Consider the following 27880-nt stretch of genomic DNA (forward strand, 5'->3'; position numbering starts at 1 on the left):
AGTTTTAAGACTTTCTCCAATTCATAAGAGTAAAGATGAATTAATTATTGTAGGCTGAATAATGTTAGGGGGAAAAACCAGTTACTTCCCTAGGCTTTTTCGTCACAATGTATCAGGTTGCTTTCATGCAGTCATGTACGAATCAGTTTATAGCAGTGCTTACCTTTCATTTCAATAGCAAAAGAACTCTTTCCACTCCCGCCAAATGAAGTTTTATATAATACTCTACCATATAAAACAGGTCATAAAGTGCAATTACCCTCAATGAGGTTGGTAAAGACCTAAAACTCCACAGACTTGGTCAGCCCCTGCCCCTCCTTCATATCCCATCCACTAAAGGCTCTTAGGGTGCTTCCCAGGCAGCATGAAGCACGCCCAGAAAATCATCACTTTATGGAATCTTTAAAGATGCCACAATGCATGGAAGAATCAGAGGTTCAAATGCGGTAAAATTATTTCAGAAAATCTCTTTACAGCAACATCAATAACACATTACAAAAGTTGTTTTTTCTCAATTTACTCAAATGTATATAATATAAAACTTTTCACAGATGCATTTCAGGAAAACTGCCCTTTCGAGTAGCGGCTACAATACATGATATTAGGAAGAATCACTGGTAATTCCTCCTATAATAGATGTCAGTAGAGTACAAGATATCAAACACACATCAACAGTGAAATGGATCAAGATTATTTTTTATTGCACATTTGCTTACAAGTTTGTTGCTGTGGGCGGAGCTAAAAAGCTCAAGTGTTGTTAATTTCAGCCATATTTCATCAACCTAATTACAGCAGTGATTTGCCTGTATGTTCCCCGAGGCTTATTATTTCCCAGAAACATTAACCTTTGTAATTTGTCTAGGCGCCGGAGCAGATTTAACATTTGTTGTTTTAAAATTTTAACCACTCAAAAACAACCCGAACAGCACACTGTAAAGAAAACAATGTTTCTGTCTGTTCATATAATCCAGGCTCAGAAAATCTGATTATGTAACATTGCAAAGGTAACTATAAGCCAAACTTCTTCCACACTATTCAATTCTTATATGTATAATTAAGCATTTATTTTAGAAAATTTTAACACCTTTAGGAACTGATTCTTTCACAATTAGGCTTTTTATAAGGTCTCCTCTCCCTATCAAAAAACAATCCCCACAATGACTCCTAATTTTATCTTAGACTAAGCTGCTCAGAATAGTTTTATTTCCTTTCCACAATACTCCACAGATCAATGTAAAATAGAGAATGTGGTGTTCAAACTGAAATAATATGGCATTCAAACAGCTCAAGCTTTAAAAATCAGGCTAGAACCCAAAGCCTGATGAAAAAAGACACAAGAAAGGAGACATAAAACTACCATAGCAAACAGAAAATTTTGACCATTAACAGATCAGAAGTAATGGCTAATGCTCCTACTTGAAGCTCATCAATGTCACACTAAAAAAAAAAAAAATTGGCAAAACTCTTCTAAATTACTTATCCCAAATGAAAGTTATTTTTAATCCATCACTCTTATATTTTACACTTCAATCACTCATTTTTTCCTTTTAAGACTATTCAGAAGAAATAGTTCTACTTAAACTTAGGCTAATAAGTTTTTCCTCTCACACATTTTTACATAAAAGTTACTAAAATCACAATTCTGAAGAATTTCTGTTTTAATCATACAAACATTATATACTTAAAATTCAGTAAAGAAATTATATCCTTTCATATTCTATCCAGAATGATCAGTTACTAAATTTGCATGAACTCTTTTTCCACAGCATTTACTTAGAACAATCACAATTTATGAAACTTGTCTCAACTCCATGGTGAACTAGCATCCATGCTTATTCCACATAGGTACTGCCAGTGGTCCCTGCGGTGTCCTTTCAACAATGACAAACTCATCAGGGTTGCCAAATGCTTCATAGAAAACCAACAAATCCTGTATTGCACGCTCCTCAATCTGAAAGGAGGAAGAGAAGAAAACTTGGTTTACTCTTTGAATTACCACTTTCTATGCCTGCAATACCATGCAATAGGTATCCTGCAAGGAGAAGGGCTGAGGCCTGAGCTAGAATAATCTGATACCCACCTTTCCTTGATTTTAATCTTGAGCAGAAGGAAAAAGAAACTGAAGATAGCTGATGGAATCCATTCATTGCAATCTCTCATCCTGTGAGATACTTCCTGTTATTGTACGGGTTGTCTAGCTCTTTGAGCTCTTTGGGACAACGATGAGTCTTGTCAGTTTCCTAAACCTGGCTCTCTGGTTTTCAGCTAAGTCTATGCAATCTTAGTGTCTCTCAAATAAGTTCTGTTCTCCTTAAGTTAGCCTGGCTGGGTGTCTGTGGCTTACAACCTATGAACTCTGACTGATACAGAAGCCAGGTGGAGAGCTAGGTAAGGCCAGTTCTCTACTGGTCAGTTTCAAAAACTAAAACAGTCCAAAGCATCACCAGTGCTAAAAATATTAGCTTTACATAATTTAATTCTAAATGTATTATCCTGAATACCTTCAATTAATACTTGCTGAATGCTTCAGTTTTGTTTTACATTGCATTTATATTTTAATGTGCTAAATAATGCACCTCTGCAAAGCAAATAGAATTTTCTTAAGACCTAAGAATGAAATACAGTATCTAGTTCTTACCCTGAATTAAACCCAAAAAGGTATGTTACTTACTTGAATCAAAGCCAAGGGTTTCTCTCGGCTTCTGATAAGAGCTGCTTCCTGCTGTAACTCTTCTTCTACGATAGATGCAAAAGTGACTGGCGCTGCCACAGACGGAGCGGTCAGTGACGAAGACAGCCAGGGACTGAGAGAACAGGAATAAAGAGCTTTCAGTCATCTTGCCAAATTTTTGCACATAAAATCTCCCCTGAAATACTCTTTACCAGTATGGCACTGTCTCCTTGTGACCTGTAACATAAGGGGACCTGGAAGCTTCTGCATTCAAACTTAACAGAATGACAAGGTGAGAAAGACAACAAGGAGAATTGATGTTTTATTTGAATCAGTGCTGTAAGGTTTAGAAGCACCAAAAAGTGGAATAGAGCAAAGCAATATAACTGAGAGATGACTCAGATTGTAGAGCAGAGTATTCAGATGATACATTTCTATTCGATACTGTTCTCAATTCTTAGTGTGCTCTCCCAGTGCCAAACCAAGCCTAGCTTTGAGGTCCCAAAGCTGATCAATTAACCTTACTTGGGACTGTCCGGAAGTGGTACATCTGAAACGTGGTTGCCTTCTCGTCCTGGGGAACCATGAGCAGAACACCTGCAAAACAAATGCCGAAACTGGAGGTTAACACTTTCAGTAACGTGAGTAAAGCTCCTTACTAACAGAAACACAGGGGAGGAATTGCAAGGCTCTGACTTGAGACAGATTAATTTATGAAGTCAGACTTACCTTTGAAATTGTAAATAAAACAACAAAAATCTCTAGATAATTATAAAATTCTGTGTATAAAATACCATGGGGGAAGATCTTACAAGGTCTGTTCTTCAGAAACAGAGTCGCAGATGTAGAAAACAAACTTCATGGTGAGCAGGGGAAATGGGTGGGCGAGGGACACCCTGGGAGACTGGGACTGATATCTACACTACTGTATATAAAAGAGATAACCAAGCAGGACTTACTGTGTAGCCCAAGGAGCTTTACTCAATACTTTGTAATGACCTATATGGGAAAAGAATCTAAGAGAGTGGGTGTATGTGCAACTGCTTCACTTTGCTGTATACCTGAACTAACACAACACTAAGTCAACTACACTCCCCAAAAAAGGTCTGTTTCTAATAACATTCATATAGCCAATTTATTATAAAAAACCAAACATTAGGAAATAGACTACTCTATGAAGAATGTTCTACATTAATAACATTTTATGATAAAGTGACAGATTAGCATGAAGCTTCAAAACATATAAAAACATGATAGCAGCCAAAGTCTGTGAGTGACTATAATAGATAGTATAAATACTGTGAGCAACAAAAATACAGAAAATGCTTTGATACCCCAGAGATTATAGACAGGACAGAAATTTGTTTTATTCAAGTACAGATGACATGCAATGTTAATTACTGCTTACTGCTGTTCAGCAAACTGACTCAGTTATACATATCTATACATATCGTTTTTTAAAAACATTGTTTTCCATTATGGTTTTTCATAGGACACTGAATAGTTTTCTGTACTATACAGCAGGCCCTTGTTATCCATTTTATACATAATAGCTTAGACCTGCTAACCCCAACCTCCCACACCATCCTTCCCCCACCCCCCTTCTCCTTGGGAACCACAAGTTTGTTCTCTATGTCTGAGAGTCTGTTTCTGTTTCGTGGATAGGTTTGTTTCTGTCACAGTTTAGATTCCACATATAAATGACACCATATGATATTTCTCCTCTGTCTGATTTACTTTATGATAGTCTCTGGGTGCATCCATGTTGCCGCAAATGGCATTATTTCCTTCTTTTTTATGGCCGAGTAGAACTCGGCTGCATCAATGTACCTCATCTTCTTTACCCTTTTCCCTGTGATGGACATTTAGGTTGCTTCCATGTCTCGGCTATTGTGAATAGTGCTGCTAGGAGCATAGGGGCGGCATGTATTTTTTTTAATTACAGTTTTGTTCAGATATATGCCCAGGAGTGGGGTTGCTGTGGTAATTCTACTTTCAGTTTACTGAGGAACCTCGATACAGTGGCCACACCAACTTACACTCCCACCAAAAGTGTAGGAGGATTTCCTTTATTCCACACCCTCTCCAGCATTTGTTGTTTGTAGGCCTTTTAACGACGCCCATTCTGGCTGGTATGAGGCGGCACCTCATTATAGTTTTTATTTGTAGTTCTCTAATGATCAGCAGTACTGAGCATCCTTCTGTGTGCCTACTGGCCATCTGTATGTCTTGCCCATTTTTATCTTGTTGAGTTTTATGAGTTGTTTACATATTTTGGAAATTAAGCCCTTGTCAGTTGCATAGTTTGCAAATATTTTCTCCCATTTCATAGGTGATCTTTTCATTTTGTTTATGGTTTCCTTTGCTGTGCATGAGGTTTATTTTTGTTTTTATTTCTACTGCTTTGGGAGACTGACCTAAGAAAACATTGGTATGTTTATGTCAGAGAATGTCTTGCCTAAGTTCTCTTCTAGGAGTTTTATGGTATAATATCTTATATTCAAGTCTTTAAGTCATTTTGAGTTTATTTTTGGGTATTTTTGTATATGGTGAGAGGGTGTGTTCTAACTTCACTGATTCATATGTGGCAGATAGAACAGAAATTTAAAACACACTAAGAACTCACGAACTAGATGAGGAACCAAGATATAAAATGACATAACAGAGAAGAATTTAAGAAAACAAACTTAAAGGTCTACTGACTGTAAAGACTAAAACAACCAAATAGATTTGGTCATCTGAGAAGGCCTCACAGAGAAGACAATAAGAAGAGTATAGAATGAGGGAGGTAAGAAGCATTCCTGTAAGGAGAAAAATGAACAAAGGAACTCTGAGAGAGCCCTAGTTGTGGAATTTTATGCTTAGAAAGATACCTAGAAATTACTTAGATTAATCGATTGCCCTCTTTCAGCAATAAGCACATTTAGGTCTAGATGGGCTTTACAACAGGAAGTCAAACAGAGCAAGAATAAATGGGGCCTAAAATACCGACTTTCTGATTTATTTATGCACATTTATTGGGTATATGTCAGTACTATGGTACTGAAAATCAGGTTATAACCCAGTTCTCTTCACTCTGGTAAAACATTTTTTTAAAGGTATTTAAGTAATGATAAAGCAATGTGAGAGTAGATAATTGCTATTTATATCAATATGTACCAAGTACTATGGATTCACGGGAGAAATTACGTAATATGGAGAAGGGTATATACACTACTGGCTTCACTGAGGAAATGGCGTTAAAGCTGAGGAGAGTGGCACCGAGACGGGGCTTGATTGTCCAGATACAGGAAACAGTTCAAGACTGCTGGCTTAAGTAAAGACAGGTTGTTCTCTTCAATGAACTGAATGACTGGGTTAAGAGATTAAGAGGGAAATAAAGTTAAAATGAAACAGGAGGGTCAGAGTACAAATGCACTAAGAATTAAAATGTTTAAACCTGATGTGTGTGTGGGCAAACAAATTTACTGAGTCTATTTTCATATACATTATCTCACTTAATCTTTCTAATACTCTGAAGAAATCACCTATTGTTCCTATTACATTGATTAGGAAACTATTAAAAATACTCAAAGAATATTTAATAATTTGCCTGATTAGCAAGCTGGGTAAATGGTAAAGACAGAACTCAAATCCAGGATTTTTCACTCAAAATACAGAGTATTTTCCATACACTGTAGCACAGTCCATTACAAGGATCTTCTAATTCTTTAAGGACTGGTTCAAATATCACCTTTTCTCTCTGTGAACAGAACTGAATATAAGGACTAAAGTATCTTGTATAGGTCTTGTTAAAGCCAAGCAATCAGAACTTACTTAACATTATATAATTTATAAAGTACTATCATGTGAATTACCTGATATAATCCTTGTAACAAACCCATATGATAGGCATTACTGTTCTCATTTCAGAAAGGTTCACAGTGGACTGCTGTAAGAATTATACCCAACTCAAATCTGTTTTGTAAGATGTTAGAATTGTTTTCATTAATGATTTTCCAATGGATAACGTCATTAGTTATAAATTTACTCAAACATCTTTATCAAAATTTCATCTTAGAATGAAGTAAAATTGCTAAATAGAGCTATGACTAAACAAATACAAAGAGAGTATAAGCTTTCCAATAATAAATAACCGCATTATTAAGCCTCAGGTATTTGTAGCATAGAAACAGACATCCCAACAGATAATCTTATAAAATTTAGCCTTCTGGAAATAAAAGCAACATAAAAGGGCTGGCTAAAATCTTTCAAAGATTTTTGTTCAAAGTGAAGAACATTAATCTTGCCAAATTTAGACTTCAAGAGAAAAACTTACTTTTTGCTCACATGGTTGACAATTATTAAAAATAACTTTGTATTATCACAATTGCAAAGATTTTATATAAAATTAGAGCTGATATAATGATTTTATCTCACATGTAGTTTTCCTTACTAAGTAGAAATGCAAGATCACATTTTCTGCCTAGAAGCACATAAGGGGGTATTTAAGTGAAAGGAAAATGAAGAAAACACATTAAAATGAAAAAGAACACGGAAGTAACAATAAACAAACAAGAAGTGCATAAACCTCTCTCTTCACATCATAAGTAACTTTGCCATTCTTTTACTAGCTCCCTAGCCTGGGGGTGGGGGATGCTCACATTGCCTACAGTTAAGACAGGAATGTATTATTTGTGGAATGTCCTGAGATGAGCCCTCCACCCCTGCCACTCAGTCCCTAAAGCATTCCTGTCGTCTTGTGCTAATTCCCACTATTTCCTCTGTTCATACTGCCCTTTCTCCTCTCTTCTTTTGAAAATCCTATAGATATATGGCTGTTTGATCATTATGTTACGTTAATATAAATAATCATTTAAATATATAGCCATAAATATGATGATCAAAAGTTAATTGAGATCAAAAGTTCAATTTGAGATTGAACAGGAAAAGTGTTTATGAACTAGTGTTCAAACTTTTCCCCTTCAACGAAGTTTTTCTGGACAGCTCTAGCCCATGGTGATTTTCCCTTCTCTGAACCACTCATACAGCATATAGTCATATATTGCTGTGTGACTTCTTTAACACTGTTATATTACACTGTATTTTTGTTCTGTCAGTTAACTTCCATGTATGCATATTTAGACTTACCAGCCAGATTTCAAACATATTTCAGGCTGGGTCTGTGTATGATATTTTTATATATACACCCAAGAGACGCCAGCAGAATACGTATATCAAGTGTCCCATAATCTGGTGAATTAATAAATATTCTACTTTAGCTGTTATATTTTATTATTTCCTTAAATACAGCTCTCTTATAGTAACATATTTTCTATGATGAAATTAAAAATGAAATCAAAGCTGTTTTCTTTCTCTCAGTGACCAGAAGACAAAATACTATTTAAAACATTAACTTCCACTTGCCAAACACCCAAGCTATGGATAGCAAGATACATCATACACTCCTCTAACTAAAATGTCTAAAGCACTATAACTTCACACACCACTTTGCACAATTAATAGCCTGATGTTATAGCACACCCTAGCGATCAACTATGAAACCACACAGCCTTAATATTTTAAAAGATAAACAGAAAATTAGAAAATGTTTAAAATACATTCCATACTTAAAATGTAAAAATGTTACAAAACAATCTTAACATTCACACCTTGACATTTATACATCCAAGGCAAACAATATAGCTCATTACATTAAAAACAAATACTACTTGAAATAAGAGCTACAGCTTTGTTTCATTGATTCTTCCCCTCATTCACCAGATGCTCACTGTAGGAAACATTCTAATCGGTGACAAGCAAAGGTCAGTCTTCCTTGCTCTCACTGAACATACAGCTGAACACAGACATTAAAAAAGACTAGTATTTGAAAACACTGGGCTTCCCTGGTAGCTCATAAAGAATCCGCCTGCCAATACAGGAAACATAAGAGACACAGTTCCATCCCTGGCTCAGGAAGATCCCCTGGAAGAGGAAATGGCAACCCACTCCAATATTCTTGCCTGGGAAATCCCATGGACACAGGAGCCTGGTGGGCTACAATCCATGGAGTCACAATAGAGTTGGACACGACTTAATGACTAAACAATTCAAAAACAGTTAACAAAGAATCACACCAACAGTAAGTTTACAATAGTTCCCATGTTATCCATAGGAATACATTCCTAGTGCCCTAGTGGATGCCTGAAACTGCGGATGGTACTGAACCTTATGCACACTATTGTTTTTCCCTATACATACATACCTATGGTAAAGTTTAATTTCTGAATTAGGCAAAGTAAGAAACTTACAACAATAAAAAAACAATTATATAACAATATAGTGTAATAAAAATTATGTGAATGTGGTCTCTGGCTCTTTCAAAATATCTTATAGAAACATAATGCCTTGTATTTCTATGTTCTAAAGTATGATAGCAAAACTAGCATAAATTTTTCCTTCTTCATAATTTCATGGGTAGAAGATTCATTTATAACATAATCTTAGCACCCTAAAGATACAATTAGTTTTTTCCCCCTCTCATTAGCTTGAGAACTTTCCACTTTTTTTTTTTTTTTTCACTTGAAGCTTTCATTTAAATGGCTTCTCTTTGGCATATTTGCATTGTCAACATCACTACTCCTGTGCTTTGGGGCTGTTAATAAGTAAAGATTACTTGAACATAAGCATCGTGAAACCCTAACAACTGATCTGATAACTGAGACGGCTACTGAATGACTAACGGGCAGGGTACACTGGACAAAGGGACAATTCATGTCCTAGGTAAAATGGTAAAATGGATCAGGTAAAACGGTCAGGATGGGGAGAGATTTCATCACACTACTCAGAACAGTGCAGAATTTAAAACTAAAAATATTGTTTATTTCTGAAATTTTCCATTTAATATTTTCACACTACAGCTCACAGCAAGTAACCAAAACCATGTAAAGGAAAACCACAGACAAGGGGGTACTACTCAAACTGTGGTAAGTGTGATAAGTGAGGAGAGCTATGAAGGCATGTAACAGGAAACTGACCCAGTAAGAGAAGTCGGGCTTCTTCAAAGAATTTGACTGAACAGAGACTGGAAGAAGCAAGTCAACAATTCAAAAGGCAGTTAAGTGGGAAGTAGTAACTGGCATTTGAGAAACTACACGGTCAAGGCTAAAATACAGAGATCATGTGAAAAGCTAAAGAGGTTGACAGGAGCTAGACTGTATCAAGCCTTGAAGGCCATATAAGATTTCTAGCTTTTATCCTACGAGGTAAGATGTGCATTTAAAAATACACGAACACTAGCCAGATATGCTATAGAGAAGGATAAAAGGCTATGGCAAGACTTGTTAGCAGTCTTACTCCGACGGCCCAGGTAAAAGATTAAAGTAGTCTAAATGGGGGTGGCGGCAGTGGAGATAGTTTAATACACACATGGGTATAATACTGAAGAGACATAACTGACAGGCTGGATACTGCTGAGGAAGACCGTCATGTAAAGCTTGCGAATGACACTTGCTGAGGAAACCAAGAATAGACTGGGTTTGTGTTTTGCCTATATTTTTGCTTTTACGAGAAGGCTATGAGGAAAATGTTCAACTTGGTTTGTGACATAAGAGTTTAAGGTATTTCTGAACATTCAAATAGGATGGCAGCATCCGAGAAGGCAGATGGAGACCTAAGTCTGAAGCGCAGATGACAGATGCGGACAGGCAATGTGAGTCTTTCATGTGTAGCTGATAACTGAGCAGTGAAACTCATGAAACAACACAGAACATAAGCGAAATGAGAAGACAACCTATACGTGAGCTTCAAGGATGATGAGTCATATAAGAAGCCCACGGTGCTGGCAATATGGAGGCTACTTCTGAATTTACCCTGAACGGTTTCAGTTTAGTTGTGGGATTGGAAGCCAAAATAAAAAGAAGTAAGTGGGCAATGACAGCTCTTTTGAGAAATCTGGCTGTGAAGGAAGCAGGGAATTGGGAACAACAGGACAATTCTAGAAGAAAGTGAGGAGGCTGAGTGAGGAATTGACTTCCCTCGCCGACCCCCACCCCCTGCCACTCCACATGTGAAACACCTGTGCATATTCAAAACCAAATGGGAAGAATCTACTTAAAAGGAAAACACTGAACATCCATAAGAAAAAGAGACAGTTAGTTAATAATTTAAGCCTTCATTAGTGGAACTGGGTTAAGATACAAGTATAGGTATAAATCGAACCCGCGTCTCTAATGTCTCCTGCACTAGCAGGCAGATTCTTTACCACTGAGCCACCAGGGAAGCCCATAATGGCTTATTTAGAAGATCCCGACTGAAATAAACGGGCTTCCCTGGTGGCTCAGCGGTGAAGAATCTGCCTGCCAATGCAAGAGACATGGACTCAATCCCTGGGTCGGGAAGATCCTCTGGAGGAGAGCATGGCAATCCATTCCAGTATTATTGCCTGGAGAATCCCATGGACAGAGAAGCCTGGCAGACTACATACAGTCCATGGGGTTGCAAGAGTTGCGAGACAGCAAAAGAGACACAGATGTATAGAACAGTCTTTTGGACTCTGTGGGAAAGGGAGAGGGTGGGATGATTTGGGAGAATGGCATTGAAACATGTATAATATCATATAAGAACTGAATCGCCAGTCCAGGTTGGATGCGGGATACAGGATGCTCGGGGCTGGTGCACTGAGATGACCCAGAGGGATGGTACGGGGAGGGAGGTGGGAGGGGGGTTCAGGATGGGGAACACGTGTATACCTGTGGTGGATTCATGTTGATGTATGGCAAAACCAATACAATATTGTAAAGCAATTAACCTCCAATTAAAATAAATCTATATTAAAAAAATAAAAGCAGTTACTCAACCATAAAAAAAAAAGAGTCAGACATGCTTTAGGAACCGAACAACAGTGAAAATAAATACTATACAATTAAAACATGAGAAATAAATTGAGTATCGAGGCTGATAAACTTCCTCTTCATAATGTGTCAGGTTGGTCTTCTGTATGAGCAGGGGCTATGTTAATTTTGTTCACCATACTAATCTACTATAATGTCTAATATACATCAGCTAATATTTGTTAATATTAAGACATCTTACATCGCACCCAATTTGTATTTATGAGCCTATCACAATAGCTTTAATATTCTCCCCTAATCATAGGTAAACATTATATAAAAAGGTGTATCTATTTTACACATTAGAGTTTGACTTAAGATTTTTGTTTTAAAATAACATTACACTGCCAAAAGTATTTGAAAAGTCAGAGACAGATCACGACTTCTTTAGATCCTTTCTAATCTGGTTTTCTGTACTATAAGTAAAAGGCTCAAAAACTACAGTAATAAATATACATATCTGTAACAAGAAAGCTAGTTACAAAAACAACAAAACTATGTTTAAACAGTTCATCTAAACCTGCACTCTGCAGTGTTGTTAGAAGACTCTGACACTCCTCAGGAGCTGCTCACAGGACAGGGAAGGTGCCAGTAAAGTAGTAGGGTTCTAGACTCCTCTCTTCGCTCCAGCAGAGAAGTTTATATTACCTGTTTGATATGTTATAATTGGACGAAAGATTTGATTTTTAAAAAGTAGAGGGGGTGGGGATCTGACAGTGAAAAACTGCTTAATCATTATGAAAAACAAAATTATTAATCTGGTCACAACTAATATTTTTAATTACATTTTTATTTTGTCTAAAACATTCTAGGGAGTATAATATATAGGAGATGTCATATTAGCAGAAATACGGGAAAAAAGAAAACTCCATTTAGTCAACCTACTTGAAACCGTTTTTCCTTCCAACTTTGACCCATCTAATGCCCCAAGAATGTTTGTTCCCTTTTGAACAATAATTAAAAGAGAATTTAATCATGGTGGGAAAACTTTTTAAAAATACCACTTTTAATCTACGTTTAGGTTTTCATGTAGGCATTTATAACATGAAACATCTTTTCAAAATACATTGGACTTTGACAACCAGTATCACAAACAGCTAGAGAAAAAGATGGAAATACCTAAACAGGCTGAAAAAACCTTGGATGCATCTCAAAATGTATGCTAAGTGAAAGAGATTTTTTAAAAAGCATGTGCTGAATGATTCCACTAATATAATAAAACAACAGAATATAAAAGTTAATCCATAATGACAGAATCAGGTTAGAGCTGCAGGAAGACAGGATGGGGAAGGACTGTAAAGGGGCATGGAGAAACTTCTGAGAATGGTGGTTAATAGCCACCAACCCGAAGAGCTGGTGATAATGATTTCACGAAGGTATATATATGCCAAACTTCAAATTGTATACTTTAAATATATATAGTTTACTGTACGCCAACTATCAAAATATATCTTAAAAATAAACACGTTAATTTTGAATGTAAAAAGAATGTATAAAAACCTGCCTCATAAATTTTTAAAGATTATTTCAGAACACAGAACCACTATAAGAATATTTCAAGGTAGGAAAATTTATTACCTTACAACTTTTGGAGACTGGGAACTTTCAATCCCTTTAAAACAAACTTTTTTGACATGATCTCCTGAGCTCTGGCCAATAACAGATTTCTTTTCTTCTACTGAGAAATCCCGGAATGACTTGGATGAAACTGAATGTTGAGAAGATGCCCTGTAGAAAGACAACAAAGATCATGGAAAAAGACTCATTTTTCTTAAAAGGCTGTTGCTGGAAGTGACAAAGGGACAATGAAGTGAATATATACCAAAGTCTAAAGTTGAAGATAAATGTTTTCAATCTTTTCTTCTGATTAACAGTTTTATTGATTTAAGTCAGCCATGGTGACTTATGGTAATATTAAATGTAACCGGACACCCAGAAGGATAGGAGATAGGGCAGATAAAAATATCTAAAGAAACGATGGCCATCTCCAAATCCGGTAAAATCCATAATGTGAAAGACTCAAGAATTTTAGCCAACCCCAAAGAAGAAAAACGTAAAAAAGAACATACTTATACACATAGTAGGCAAACTGCTAAAAACCAGAGAGCAAAAAAGAAAGCTTTAAAGCAGCCACAGAAATCCAACACAGTATGAACACACCTGGCTCATTTACCAGAAATGAAAGTCAAAGAGAGATGTCTTTAATGTGATGGCGGGGAGGGTGCGGGGGAGGAAGGTCCCCCCACTTAATTACATTAAAAAAAGCATTAACCAAGCTAAGCCATAATGGATGCCTGACCCAAAGGACCATAAACACTGGTTGTTTTAAGCTACTGTTTAAGGTAACTGGTTACAAAGCAATAGATAATACAAGATAACAATTTCAAAGGACAATAAAGAAATATAACTATGCAAATAAATTTGACAATTTATAAGAAATGGACATACCTTACTCAAAGATAACAAAAAATAAAATAGAATATCTGTATAAACCTGTATCTAAGAAACCGAATTAATCCCACCAGCTTTTTATTGTAGAAACTAACAAATTGATTCTAAAATTTCTATGAGAATACAAAAACCTAGATTAGCCAACACTATCTTAAGAAAGAAATACAAAACTAGAAAAAGATAAAACAAGTTACTGTAATCAAGACAGTGTGGTATTGACATAATTATTAACAGATCAATGGAACAGATTAGAGAACTCAGTAACAGACCCTCATGTGATAGTTACTTTACTTTCAATAATGGAATTGCTAAAAAGCAAACAAGTGGGAAAAGTGTTTTTTATAGAAGAAAATAAAAAGACCTTTATTTCACACCATACCCCTCAAATTATTTCAAGATGAATTACAGACCTAATGTAAAAGCTAAGTGTCCTGGAAGAAAATTGAATTACAGAACATAAAAGCTGAATGTCCCCAAAGAAAACAGATTATCTTCTTGACTTGGTGGCAAGCAAAGGTTTCTTTGGACATAACCAGAAATGACCATCAAATCAAGGAAAAATAAAAAATATCTGTAAAACATACATCTGACAAATAATTTTTTTTTGGACAAGCCAAATCTAAGATTTATATAAATGTGGTCAAAATTAAAAATAGAAAAAATAATTCTGAATAAAAAACAAAATCAGAGAAACTGCACTATCTGATTTTAATATTTATAAAAAGTTATCATCAACAAGTCAGTCTATATGGGCATAAACACATGCATGTAAGTCATATGGAACTGAGTAGAGTCCAGAATTAGACCCACACATACATGGTCAACTGAGTTCTACCAAAACTGCCAAGTGATAAAATAGAGCAAGGGCAATCTTTTCAGTAAGTTCTGTTGGAACAACTAGGTATCTGCATGAGGAAATAAACAAAAACCTTGCCCTGTACCTTACCCACATACAAAGAGACACTTAATCACAAAAGCTAAACTAAGGAAACATCTACATCAAAACAAAAAATGTTTGTAACCTTAGTCAAAGACATGGAGATACCAATACCATCTCCTTCCTTATAAAGGTTGCTATGTGGATTGAATGTTAACTTATGGTAAAATATTTAACAGTACCTGATACAAAGAAATGCTATGTAAGTCTGTTACTATCCACATTTTCATGCCATTTAACAAAGTTTGCTTAAAGAAAAAAAGACAATGAGAATACAAATTCTGATATGAAGAAATATAGTCAATTAACAGGCATAATATCTTTCCTTCCTAAAGCCTGACTTAGAAAAAAATCCAGAAATGTAACTTTTTCACTATTAATCCTAAGCATCATTTTCAGAATCCTTAATAAGTCAATATTATAAATAACAATATAAAAAATTTCCTAGTCAGATATTAATTTCAGTTATTTTATTTCCTCAGAAAACAAAGTGAATACAAATGCTAACCAGTTAATTGCTCCCAAAACTAAATTCATACTTTGAAGAAACCATAAAATCCATACCAGATTAAATTCATAAACTATTTGGGGTTCCCCATAAAAGATTAGCAAAGCCTTCTAAAATCCTATTATCTTATCTGAATTCAGGGACTCAGTTCAGTCGCTCAGTCATGTCCGACACTCTTTGCAACCCCATGGACTGTAGCATGCCAGGCTTCCCTGTCCATCACCAACTACCGGAGCTTACTCAAACTCATGTTTATTGAGTCAGTGATATCATCCAACCATCTCATCCTCTGTCGTTCCCTTCTCCTCCTGCCTTCAGTCCTTCCCAGCATCAGGGTATTTTCAAATGAGTCAGTTCTTCACATCAGGCGGCCAAAGTACTGGAGTTTCAGCTTCAACATCAGTCTTTCCAATGACTATTCAAGACTGATTTCCTTTAGGATGGACTGGCTGGATCTCCTTGCTGTCCAAGGGACTCAAGAGTCTTCTCCAACACCACACTTCAAAAGCATCAATTCTTCAGCACTCAGCTTTCTTTATGAACTCCAACTCTCACATCCATACATGACCACTGGAAAAACCATAGCTCTGACTAGACAGATCTGAGTCGGCAAAGTAATGTCTCTGCTTTTTAATATGCTGTCTAGGTTGGTCATAGCTTTTCTTCCAAGGAGCAAGCATCTTTTAATTTCATGGCTGCAGTGACCACCTGCAGTGATCTTGGAGCCCAAGAAAATCAAGTCTCTGTTTCCATTGTTTCCCCATGAAGGGATGGGACCAGATGCCATGATTTAGTTTTCTGAATGTTGAGCTTTAAGCCAGCTTTTTCACTCTCCTCTTTCACTTTCAAGAGGCTCTTCCATTCCTCTTCACTTTCTGCCATAAGGGTGGTGTCATCTGCGTATCTGAGGTTATTGATATTTCTCCCAGCAATCTTGATTCCACCTTGTGATTCATCCAGCCTGGCATTTCACATGATGTACTCTGCATATAAGTTAAATAAGCAGGGTAACAATATACAGCCTTGACATACTCCTTTCCCAATTTGGAACCAGTCTGTTGTTCCATGTCCGGTTCTAAATGTTGCTTCTTGACCTGCGTACAGATTTCTCAGGAGGCACGTCAGGTGGTCTGGTATTCCCATCTCTTTCAGAATTTTCCACAGTTTGTTGTGATCTACACAAAGGCTTTGGCATAGTCAATAAGGCAGAAGTAGATGTTTTTCTGGAACTCTCTTGCTTTTTTGATGATCCAACGGATGTTGGCAATTTGATCTCTGGTTCCTCTGCCTTTTCTAAATCCATCTTGAACATCTGGAAGTTCATGGTTCACGTACTTTTGAAGCCTGGCTTGGAAAATTTTGAGCATTACTTTGCTAGCATGTGAAATGACTGCAATTATGTGGTAGTTTGAAAATTCTTTGGCATTGCCTTTTTTTGGGATTGGAATGAAAACTGAACTTTTCCAGTACTGTAGCCACGGCTGAATTTTCCAAATTTCCTAGCATATTGAGTGCAACACTTTCACAGCATCATCTTTTAGGATTTGAAATAGCTGAACTGGAATTCCATCACCTCCACTAGCTTTGTTCATAGTGATGCTTCCTAAGGCCCACTTGACTTCGCATTCCAGGATGTCTGGCTCATGGTGAGTGATCACACCATCGTGGTTATCTGGGTCATGAAGATCTTTTTTCTATAGTTCCTCTGTGTATTCTTGCCACCTCTTCTTGTATCTTCTGCTTCTCTTAGGCCCATACCATATCTGTCCTTTATTATGCTCATCTTTGCATGAAACATTCTTATCTGAATAACTGATATATATCTGATAACTAATATATATTTGATTCTGGCCTAACCACCAAAACACTTTTTTTTGTTTTTGTTTTTTAATATGCATCATTTTATGTAATCTTTACAACAATACTCCTTTACATATTTTCATCACATCCTAAATTTAAAAGAGCACAACCAAAGCTGAGGCATTTGAATGACCCTCAGATCACCAGAGATAAGCAGAACTGGGATCCAACCCCAGTTCTTAATGATCACAAAATTCATGCTTTGCCATCTAGTCTAACACTGGCTTCAATAATAATCAAAATAATACTCCTTATAAAGTGCCAAAGATGGAAGGAAAATGATGATTCACACTTTTGTTATTATGAGCTAATAAGCATCTATTCATAATAAAATCAGCTGAAACCTTCTATCAAATTTCTACCTGCTCAATAATTAAATACAACTGCCTCACATAAGGTTTTTCTAAGAAAAAAAACTCACTAATAACAATACACACTAAAGAAATCAATCATGTGCACATATTACAAATAAAGTTACATTTTATTTATAAACTAATGGTTAATATTTATACTATACAATGCTTAAGGTGCTGTTCTAAATGTGTTTCATTAACTCTGTTTACTCTTCACAATATCCTTGTGAAATAGGTCCTGTTTTTAGCCTATTTATGAACAAGAAAACAGAGAAAGATTAAATAATTGATCTGACAGAGAAAGACTGAAAAGTCAGATTAAACACTTAATCTGAATTCACACTGCTACTAGGCAATAGATCCACATTTTAAAGTTCAGGCAAGGTTGACTCCTGATTTCCAGGCTTAATCACTATACTACTATGTTCACAGAAAGTCATTCACCCTATGCAAAATTCTTAAATCATATGAGAGAGATTTTCTTTACAGATTTATCAGAAATATGATCTACCAAGGCATTCACATTAAAGATATTTCTTCAAAAGGAACTTACCTGACTTTGACTTTATCAGAAAATTTTCTTCAAAGCACATACATCAGCAGAACATTAAAAAATTAAACACAAAGAACCACACCCCATTTCCTTACCAACTCTCTTTTCCTCCCCAAAATACACATACCTGAAAGTTTCTACTGGCAAACAACACAACTATGCTATAAAGTACTTTGTATTATTAGTCACTGGGAACACTGTTGGCAAATACTCTGCCAAAAAAATCTGATGAATGTCTTTTCTAAGTAATTCATGTCTCTAGATACAGAAACTTCACAATCATCTGTATAAAAACCACAAGATGTCAGATTCACCTTAGTGGTAATTTGCAAACTTGCAGATGTGGTAAATAGTGTACACCCTAAAAAAATTATTTCTTTCATAGCTATTTTATGATAACATCTCCTTAAGAATAAATGTAGGTAACAATGCTTACTTAGAAGATATCTTATATTCACGTTTATTAATCATGCATAGTGGTTACTTATAAAATGTCTTATGCAGACTTCTTTAAATGAATTCTATTATTCTTTCCACTGATCATGCCATAATTTGAAACAGTGTCTGATGTCTGATTTCCCACAATTTTACTTTCCTAACTCAAAGGCTCTGGCTCTTTTCCATTTTAGCAGCCAGAGAAACTTAAGAAGCATTTGCAGGCATTTGTAGCCACATAAAAAATTAATCCACATTTTTTTCTCAACTAAGGAAGCTCTAAAAATTGTGCTTTTAATGAGCAAAATTTCTAGCTAAAAAGTTAAGCAACTTAACTTAGTTTATAGGTTAGCTCAAAATGGAATTTGGAAGAAGTTACATTCATACAGCCAGGCCACAAAGATCATGCATTCTTCCACTCAAGATGGCTGGTGAGAAATGTAGTTTTATTTCTCCAAGTAAAATAAAGGATAATGAAAAGTGATCAACTCCCATATGCACTTGGTGTTTTCACAACAGATTTAAAAGTCAACTGGTTAGAATTTCATTGTAACGCAAAAACCAGTTATTTTTCATATTTAACAGTCACACCTAATTGCACGCAGCAGGAGTACTGTTACATACTGGAAGTCATCACACAGACTAGGTGCATGAATGGGTGCACAAACTAAGTAAATTCCCTACCACAAGCAGTAGACTTAAAGGGCTAATTTGTGATTTGCTAATGAAGTGCACATTAAGCTTATTATTAAGAAGTTGTTGTTTAGTTGCTAAGTTGTGTCTGACTCTTTTACAACCCCATGGACTGTATGTAGCCTGCCAAGCTCCTCTGTTCTTGGGATCTCCCAGGCAAGAATATGGGAGTGGGTTGCAATTTCCTCCTCCAGGGGATTTTCCCAACCCAAGGGTCAAAAACCACACCTCCTATATTGGAGGTGGATTCTTTACTGCTGAGTTACCAGAGAAGCCCGTTACCAAGATTAAAAAAAAGAATAAAAACATCCTTTAATAATTAAGAAAAATCACATTAGATGATTCATCAGGAGATGAAGACGTTCCTTTGAGAAGTAGTTGAAAAAAATCACTATAGCAATGAATATATTTCATATATACAATCTGTAAATCAAATCAAATTAAAATGCTAATTTCATATTAATTTTCTACTTTTTTCAAAGCTGAGCAAATTTTAAATTCTACCAACTTTATTTAGACCAACATTTACAAGAGATATCCTCAGAAAAACAAAGACCAACATTTACAAGAGATACCCTCAGAAAAACAAATCTATTCCTTTTTTTTCTAATATGATTTCTAGAGAAAATAGTAAGGAAGAAAGTATCAAATAGTATACAAGTTGTTCCTAGACTTGGATTGGGGTTTTCACAATTAATAAAAGAGCCCACCAAGTAGCCCTTATAATGGATCAAGAAAGAACCCCACATCAAGGCACTTCACTATGGAATTTAAGAACACCAGAGATAAAAAGGGGGAAGGGGGGAAAGAAACTGGTAACATATTAAGAGTTAGGAATTGGAATGGCATTAGACTTCCCAACAGAAATAAAAAAAAGGAACTCTACGAATGATTTCCAACTCAGAATTCTGTTCCCATCTATCAGTCAAAGCTGGCGAAAATAAAAACATTTTCAAAGTTGTAAGAGCTCCAAAAATGTACATCCTATACACTCTTTATCAGAAAACTACTGGTTTTGATGTGGAGTTTGCTACCTCAAATCAAAGAGTAAGCCAAGAAATCAAAATACACAGCCTCTAAGAAACTGGGGATCAAACACTGGAAAGAAGCAAAGGAAATCCCCAGGATGACAATTAAGAGAAGTCTCAAGATCATGGTATTATTAAGCATGCCTGAAAAAGGCCTAGTTCAGACCAGAGAACTCAAGAGTTCTAAATGAAAATGTTTCCAATAAAAAACAAAAGTCATAAGTAATCTGGGATGTTTCCCAGTAAGGGAATTAGTTATTCCAGGGAAAAATAAAAGCGTAAAAAAGGCACTAAATCATACGATGGTTCTGTTGTGAACCTTAACCAGTCAAAAGAGAATTTCTTTATTGGGGTTGGAATAAACTCTGGTATTTGAAATAGATTCTAAAATAAGAGTTGGATTAAGTCTATTAGTTGGATTTCCCAACTTGAGTGATCACTGTTTTGTTTCCCCTGTTCATTTACTTTTTGTTTTTTAATAAGGAAACTGGTTGATGACATGGCTAAAATTGTATTTACTAAGCCCAAAGCTTCCTCAGGCTTCCTAGGTGGCACTAGTTGTAAAGAACCTGCCTGCCAATGCAGGAAACATAAGAGACACAGGTTTGATCCCTGGGTTGGGAAGATCCCCTGCAAAGAGAATGGCAACCCACTCCAGTAGTCTTGCCTGGAGAATCCCACGGCCAGAGGAGCCTGGTGGGCTTTGGTCCGTGCGGTGGCAGAATCAGATATGACTGACATGACAGCAGAAAGCTTCCTCATGTGCTTAGTTAACTGGCTCAAACTGCAATATGTTTAGTATCTTGAGAACTAATTTAAGAAGTTTTTTTTTTGTGTGTTTTTCCATACTTTTGTTTAGGAAAAACATTAACTCTATTTTAACAGCTACTCCATAAACCTAATAGAGGCAGTGATCAAATTACTTTTGTATATTGCCTTATCAGAAACTAGAACGTGTCTTGCATGTAGAAGCTACACAACAAATACCAATGAATTGAAACATTCTACTAAACCCATTCCCTCTAGTTTTACTCTTTTCTTTTTCACTTGGGTTTTCTCATGTCTTCTTTTTTCTGTGATCAAGTTTTAGATTTACTAGTGGTTCTGACATTTAGTCTTCCCGATGACAATCAAAATAAAATGACTTGCCACTCTCTTCAAAATAATTTGCATTTTAATTGGGAAAAAATATTCCTTTTTACAAATAGGAAAAAAGTGGCATTAGAAGCAATGAAAGGATCTCCCCACGCCCCCTCCTCCCCAGTTAAGGATAATCTCTAGTACCTTCTTCTATGCTTGGGACAGCAACAGGGTTTTTTCCTGCCCTTCGTATTTCCATGTATTTTTCCTCTAAAATTGGTTTCCACATATTCTATTAGTGGACTTCCCTGGTGGTATGGAGGCTATCAATCCAGGGGACATAGATTCAATCCCTGGTCCAGGAAGATTCCACATGCCACCGAGCAGCTGGGCCCAAGCACCACAACTACTGAGCCTACACGCCACAACCAGAGAACGCCCAAGCATACTGATGAGGACCCAGTGCAGCCAAAAATAAATAAAAATTTTTAAAGTCTATTATGATATTAGTTACCAAAAAAGGAGGATGCAAGGGAAGCAGGAAGTACAATCTATTTTACATATCTCAAAATTGCCATCTGAACTCTTTGGAAATGACTCCTATTAATGCTGCATTTATGGTTAAATTCTAATGGAGAAAACTATATAACATATTGTTAACTAAATAGCCCTGCTTAAAAGTGACAATGACAAGCTATGATAACATGATACATACAGGGAATGTGCAAAGAAATTAGGGTGCTAGAAGAGATTTATCAAACTTCTCCATGATATATATTATTTTTATAAAACAATGAAAAAATAATGCTCTCAAATTACTTTAGCAATAAACATTAAAATACCAAGAATAAATTTTATCTACACATATAAAAAAATTTGAAAATCATGATATACTTGTCAAAACAAACAAAAAAATAAAGCATTTCCCAAGGTCTGATTCAAAACATAAAAGCAAAGGGGGAACAAAATATTTGAAAAAACAGGAGGGGAAAAAAAAAACACAAAAACCAAAGCCAAGAACCATCTTAAAAGCTAATGTACAAAGCTTATTTTAATAAAAATTAGAGCATACCATGCATTCGCTGGCTTGGGGCTTTTTGAAGGAGCACTTAAAGCTGTTTCCATGTTATTCATTCCTGAATTATTATCTTTGGTAGTCATTGCAATCATTTTTCGTTGCTTCTGAGAAAGTTTAACTCCATGAGAAATCATTTTTCTAGAAATTAAATTAAACCAATCAATTTTACTGCTTCTGAGAAAGTTTAATTCCATAAAAACTACTTTTGCTAGAAATTTCTGCTTAAGAATACAAGTAATTATATTGCTTTGTGTTTATTTGTTGACATTTTACTATTACTAGATCAACATGACCACAAGTTTCAACAGTGTCCATATATATATGTGTGTGTGTGTGTGTATATATATAATCAGTTTATACTACCAAGGATAAAGTAATAGCTACAATGAGCCCTTGTAATAATGTGCATCACACTTGTATCAGAAATAGCCTATACTGATTATTTTAGAGGCCAATTCCTGGCATATAATATTGTATTCCACAAGAGCTAGACTATCAACCCAACTCAATCTTTAGCACATACTTAAGAAATAATGTTATGGAGGCTAAATTACCTATTTAGAAAAGAGCTTAGAACTAACTTTAACATCAAATGCAGAAAAATAACAGGAAAGATCCAGTAGGTCTTTCTAATTCTTTAGGGCAAAACTATAATACATGTTCTTTCCTTTTTATGATTTTGTAACCAACCCCAAATTTGTCTTTGGTGTAGTTCCACATTTTTGTCTACTTTCTTCAATTTGCATGATGGTTCTGAGATCCATGACAGGAGGGCTGACAGGACTAAAAGACATATAAAAGTTACTTTACAACCTATTCATTACTTTATACCCAAATATTACTGAAACTGTAAATTATATATAACATCACTAATGAGAGGACAATTTAGGTCCATTTTGTCAGCTGTAGTCAACTTCAAAAAGGATAAATGAAAGCTACTTTTATATATACATACATAAGTAACAATTAAAATGTATCTAAAGTCAAATGTTAAGTGATACATTTTAATAAAGCAGTCTAACATTAATGATTAGAAGATGCTTCCAAGTGTTCCCACAAGTATGTTTACTTAGGCAAAAAAATTTGTAACTACTTTCTGACTATCTTTAGATCATGAACCATCATAAACCAGGACATCATAATCTTTATTCCAACTGTGCAATAGAGCATATTTCAAAATATTTACACAAATGTTCCAGATGATAGTATAACTAGTAAGGCAATTAACAGTTTTAAGCCTATAATAAACCATACTAGGTAATAAAGATGAAGAACAACCTCAATAAGCATTTTGAAAGAATACTGTATTTTAATTATATTTACTCCAGTTTTAAAAACTGGATTTTCTAAATAAAAGAAAATTATGGATAAAATATATAGGTAAGTTAAAACTACAGTATAACATTAAATGAGTATCTTCTGACAATAACTGTGAATAACAACACATTTTATGAGATCTTAAATACCCTTTAATGTGCTAAAGAAAAGATAAAGTAAGCCTATAAAAGACAAAATGGTCTTCCTGAGTGGGTGTTTTTACTAATATACACTATTCATTAGAAAAAAAAATGGTGGTATCAAGGCACTGTGTGCATATATGTGTTTGCTACAGATGATTTACTAGTATTCATTAATGACACCACAAAGGCAACTATATTTTGTCTGGAAAAAGAGCCTATTTTAGCTGATTAGTAATTTGTATGCACTTTAGCTGGTAATTTGTATGCAGTTAGATAATTTTCTCTATGTTAGAAATTTATATTAATATTTTTAAATGTGCTCCATTAAAATTTTCATTTGACTAAAAATGAATGATATTTTGCTGACAAGTACAGTACAGAACAAAATAAAAATCCTACCTGAAAGAGCCAGAAACCCAACTGGAAGAGCTTGTAGTATCAATTCTGTTACTGGGAATGGGCTGTGGAGCAGTTATTTTAAGTACTGGTGATTTTTCCCATGGTTTTAAATCTTCCCTAAAATATGCAGGAGGTGTACCATTAACATATGATTTAATTTTCCCCTGGAGGTAAAAAAAAAAAAAAAAAATTTTTAAATTGAGTAATAGCAGGCACCCCTAGCATAGCAGTTTACACACAGTTGGTACTCAGTAAATACTGGTTAAACTATATTAAAGAATAAAATTTTATGACAGTAATCATCTAGCACTTTTAATTCACTTCTTCTATAGGTTAGTATCTTGATCAGTTTTCAAATCCTCAGTGGCTATAACCTAATTACTGGAAGCTTTGGGAATAATTTTTAGGGAAATAAATCTGCATATGAAATCCCTATTTACATGAGCATTAAAGAAAAATGTTAATAAATATAAGTGGTTCAAATAAGATATGAAGCAGTAACCAAAATTAATGTCCATGATTTGAAGATGAAAAAAAATTAAAATAAATGTCACACAATTTACTCTGAATATACTTAAAGGACTCTGAATAAAATGAAAGCCAAACAATATTGTCACTTCAAAAGGGATGCTAAAACTATTGCTATTAAAAGAGGTCAAGGAAGTTATTGAAATACTTATTTCCATTGCCAGGATAGATTCTTCTACTACTGCTAGAAAGGCACTTCAACCTTCATTTAAACCTCAACTGTCTTCCAGACCAACTTTAGCGTCATATGAATTGCCCCCAAACTTCTACTCTACATAAAAAAATTTAACAAAAATTTGTTTTGTATCAATGCTTGAGGCCTAGAAGACTCTTAATAAAGGGTACATTTTCTGAGGTCTCACAAATTTCTAGATATTCTAATATGTTTTGTGAATGCACAGAGGTTAAAAAAAAAAATCTGGTAAGTTAGATGTTTTACTTCCCTACAGATTAACAACTATGGAGTAAAATGTTAAGAGATGTCTAAAATATGGCCTCCCAGAGTTGGCCAGACTAGGAGTTCAGCAGCGTGCTGTCAATTATGCTAGACTGGAAGAGCTCTAATCCTACGGCTTCCCTGTGGCTCAGCTGGTAAAGAATACGCCTGCACTGTGGGAGACCTGGGTTCGAGGCCTGGGTTGGGAAAATCTCCTGGAGAAGGGAAAGGCTACCCACTCCAGTATTCTGGCCTGGAGAATTCCATGGACTCTGTAGTCCATGGGGTCGCAAAGAGTCGGACACAACTGAGTGACTCTTATTTCAGATTGCATTGTTCTTAAATACCATGGAGGAAAGATACTAAACAGATTTTGCAATTCAGCTCATTTTCAAAATCACTTTCCCTAGTTTTTACTACTACTGCTACTACTACTAAGTCGCTTCAGTCGTGTCCGACTCTGTGCGACCCCACAGACGGCAGCCCACCAGGCTCCCCTGTCCCTGGGATTCTCCAGGCAAGAACACTGGAGTGGGTTGCCATTTCCTTCTCCAGTTTTCCTTTAAAATTGGAGGAAGTTACAGTTCAGTACACACAGGCAAAATCGTATCCGACTCTTTGTGACCCCATGGACTGTAGCCCACCAGGCTCCTCTGTCCATGGAATTCTCTAGGCAAGAATACTGGAGTAGGTTGCCATTGCCTTCTCCATCCTTAGTTTTTAGCTGGTGTTAACTGACATTCCACAAAATAAATTTTAAGTAATCCAGCCATGAATATAGGTGGTGCTACTGGTAAGGAATCTGCAGGAGACACAAGAGACATGGGTTCAATTCCTGCATCAGGAAGATGTCTGGAGTAGGAAATGGCAACCCACTCCAGTATTCTTACCTGGAAAATTCCATGAACAAAGGAGCCTGGTGGGCTACAGTCTATGGGGTTGCAAAGAGTCAGACATGACTGAGCAACTACACATACATGTATATTTCAACTGCCTATACAGTAGTTATACTTTGCATCAATATTATATTTAATGTAGAAAGATTAGAAATATAACATCATAAAGAGCTCAACACTGTCATTAAGAGGAAAACATTAGGCAAATTTGAGAAAATTAATACTACAGGTATTATGTCACTAATTATATATATATATACATATATATATATTATATATATATATATATATATATAAAATAAACCAGTTAGAGGAGTGTTTTAGAGTAAAACACTTGTAAAAAAAAAGCCCATTAAAAAAGCTAGGTTCTTAGTAGCTCAGCTGGTAAAGAATCTGCCAGCAATGCAGGAGACCTCAGTTCAATTCCTGGGTCAGGAAGATCTCCTGGAGAAGGGATAGGTTACCCACTCCAGTATTCTTGGTCTTCCCTGGTGGTTCAGCTGGTAAAGAATCTGCCTGCAATGTGGGAGATCTGGGTTCAATCCCTGGGTTGGAAGATCCTCTGGAAAAGGGAACAGTTACCCACTCCAGTATTCTGGCCTGCAGAATTCCATGGACTGTATAGCCCATGGAGTTGCAGAGTCAGACACAACTGAGCAACTTTCACTTTACAGCAAAAACAATGAAAGACTAAACTGTCTCTAGATTAGAACTTGAACAAAACAGTGCCTTAAAAAACAAAGACAAACCTCAGACTTATCTGAATGAAATCCTGTTGTGAAGTCAGGAGACTGCAAATCTCTAGGACTACCCACTCCTGCATAGCTTCCTTCAGAGTCCGATGTCAACAGTTCTGGAAGAGACTCCACAGAATTGGTCTTACCAGACTTTAACAATCCTAAAATGTAAAAAGTTTTTAAACATGTAAACACATATACATTAAACATACATGAATTACATTTAAAGAACCAAGTAATTTAATGAAGTAAAAAAACTGAAATGGAGGTTTTAAAACAAGTTTTATTCATTTCAATTACATATCAATTATAAGGAAGATTGTTATTTGGTATCTAATTTAAGAAGTGACTCAGAATATTTTCCCCCATAAAGATAAAAGAGGAAGACAAAAATAAGTAAACTCTATTCTTTTTATAAGACAGAGTATATTTACTAGTGGAATGTTCCCAAAAGTCAAATATAAATTAATCTAATAAATAATGTCTTCTAACTTTAAGGATCAACACAAATATTAAGCATTCACACAACTATCCTTGATGAAATTAGCCTCAAACTCAAAATTTCTTCAAGAATAGTTTTTTTTTTTTTTTTTTTGGCCATTAAACTTAACCTTTCAATCATTATTTGCTTTGGCCACAGAAAGAGTAGTATAGCAGGAAGAATACCAAAGGGAAATCAAGAAAATAAATTCTACTTCTGTCTGTTACTACCTGAAATCACGTAAAAGTTTTCTGACCTTGCTTCAAGTTTAAAGAAAGGGGCATAAGTAAGTTCATTACTAATGTCTCTTCCAACTCTGAAATGCTATGACTCTAACACATGTGCTAACAATACCATCGTTTAAAACAAACCAAATGTCTGCTTTTTCCATAAACCTTTAGGTATTTGGAAAATCACTAGTTCCAT

The 27880-nt window shown here is 35.5% G+C and overlaps 1 protein-coding gene across 2 annotated transcripts in view; it reads right to left on the reverse strand.

The window, feature by feature from the left end:
* Nucleotides 1–653: 653 nt before the first annotated feature.
* Nucleotides 654–27880, reverse strand: part of IBTK (inhibitor of Bruton tyrosine kinase) — an 81351-nt gene continuing 54124 nt past the window's right edge. Inside the window, exons 21-28 of one of the 2 annotated variants that reach the window (XM_068984987.1) lie at nucleotides 26986–27089; nucleotides 24377–24540; nucleotides 23208–23300; nucleotides 22512–22655; nucleotides 13120–13269; nucleotides 3197–3268; nucleotides 2672–2804; nucleotides 654–1951 (exon numbers count right to left, since the gene is read on the reverse strand). In XM_068984987.1, coding sequence (XP_068841088.1) covers nucleotides 1820–1951; nucleotides 2672–2804; nucleotides 3197–3268; nucleotides 13120–13269; nucleotides 22512–22655; nucleotides 23208–23300; nucleotides 24377–24540; nucleotides 26986–27089 — 992 coding nt within the window. In that variant the 3' untranslated portion in view covers nucleotides 654–1819. Of the gene's footprint in view, nucleotides 1952–2671; nucleotides 2805–3196; nucleotides 3269–13119; nucleotides 13270–22511; nucleotides 22656–23207; nucleotides 23301–24376; nucleotides 24541–26985; nucleotides 27135–27880 lie in introns of both variants that reach the window. The other variant, XM_068984986.1, reaches the window with a different exon arrangement.

This window comes from Capricornis sumatraensis, chromosome 13, assembly GCF_032405125.1.
Source record: "Capricornis sumatraensis isolate serow.1 chromosome 13, serow.2, whole genome shotgun sequence".
Taxonomy (NCBI): domain Eukaryota; kingdom Metazoa; phylum Chordata; class Mammalia; order Artiodactyla; family Bovidae; genus Capricornis; species Capricornis sumatraensis.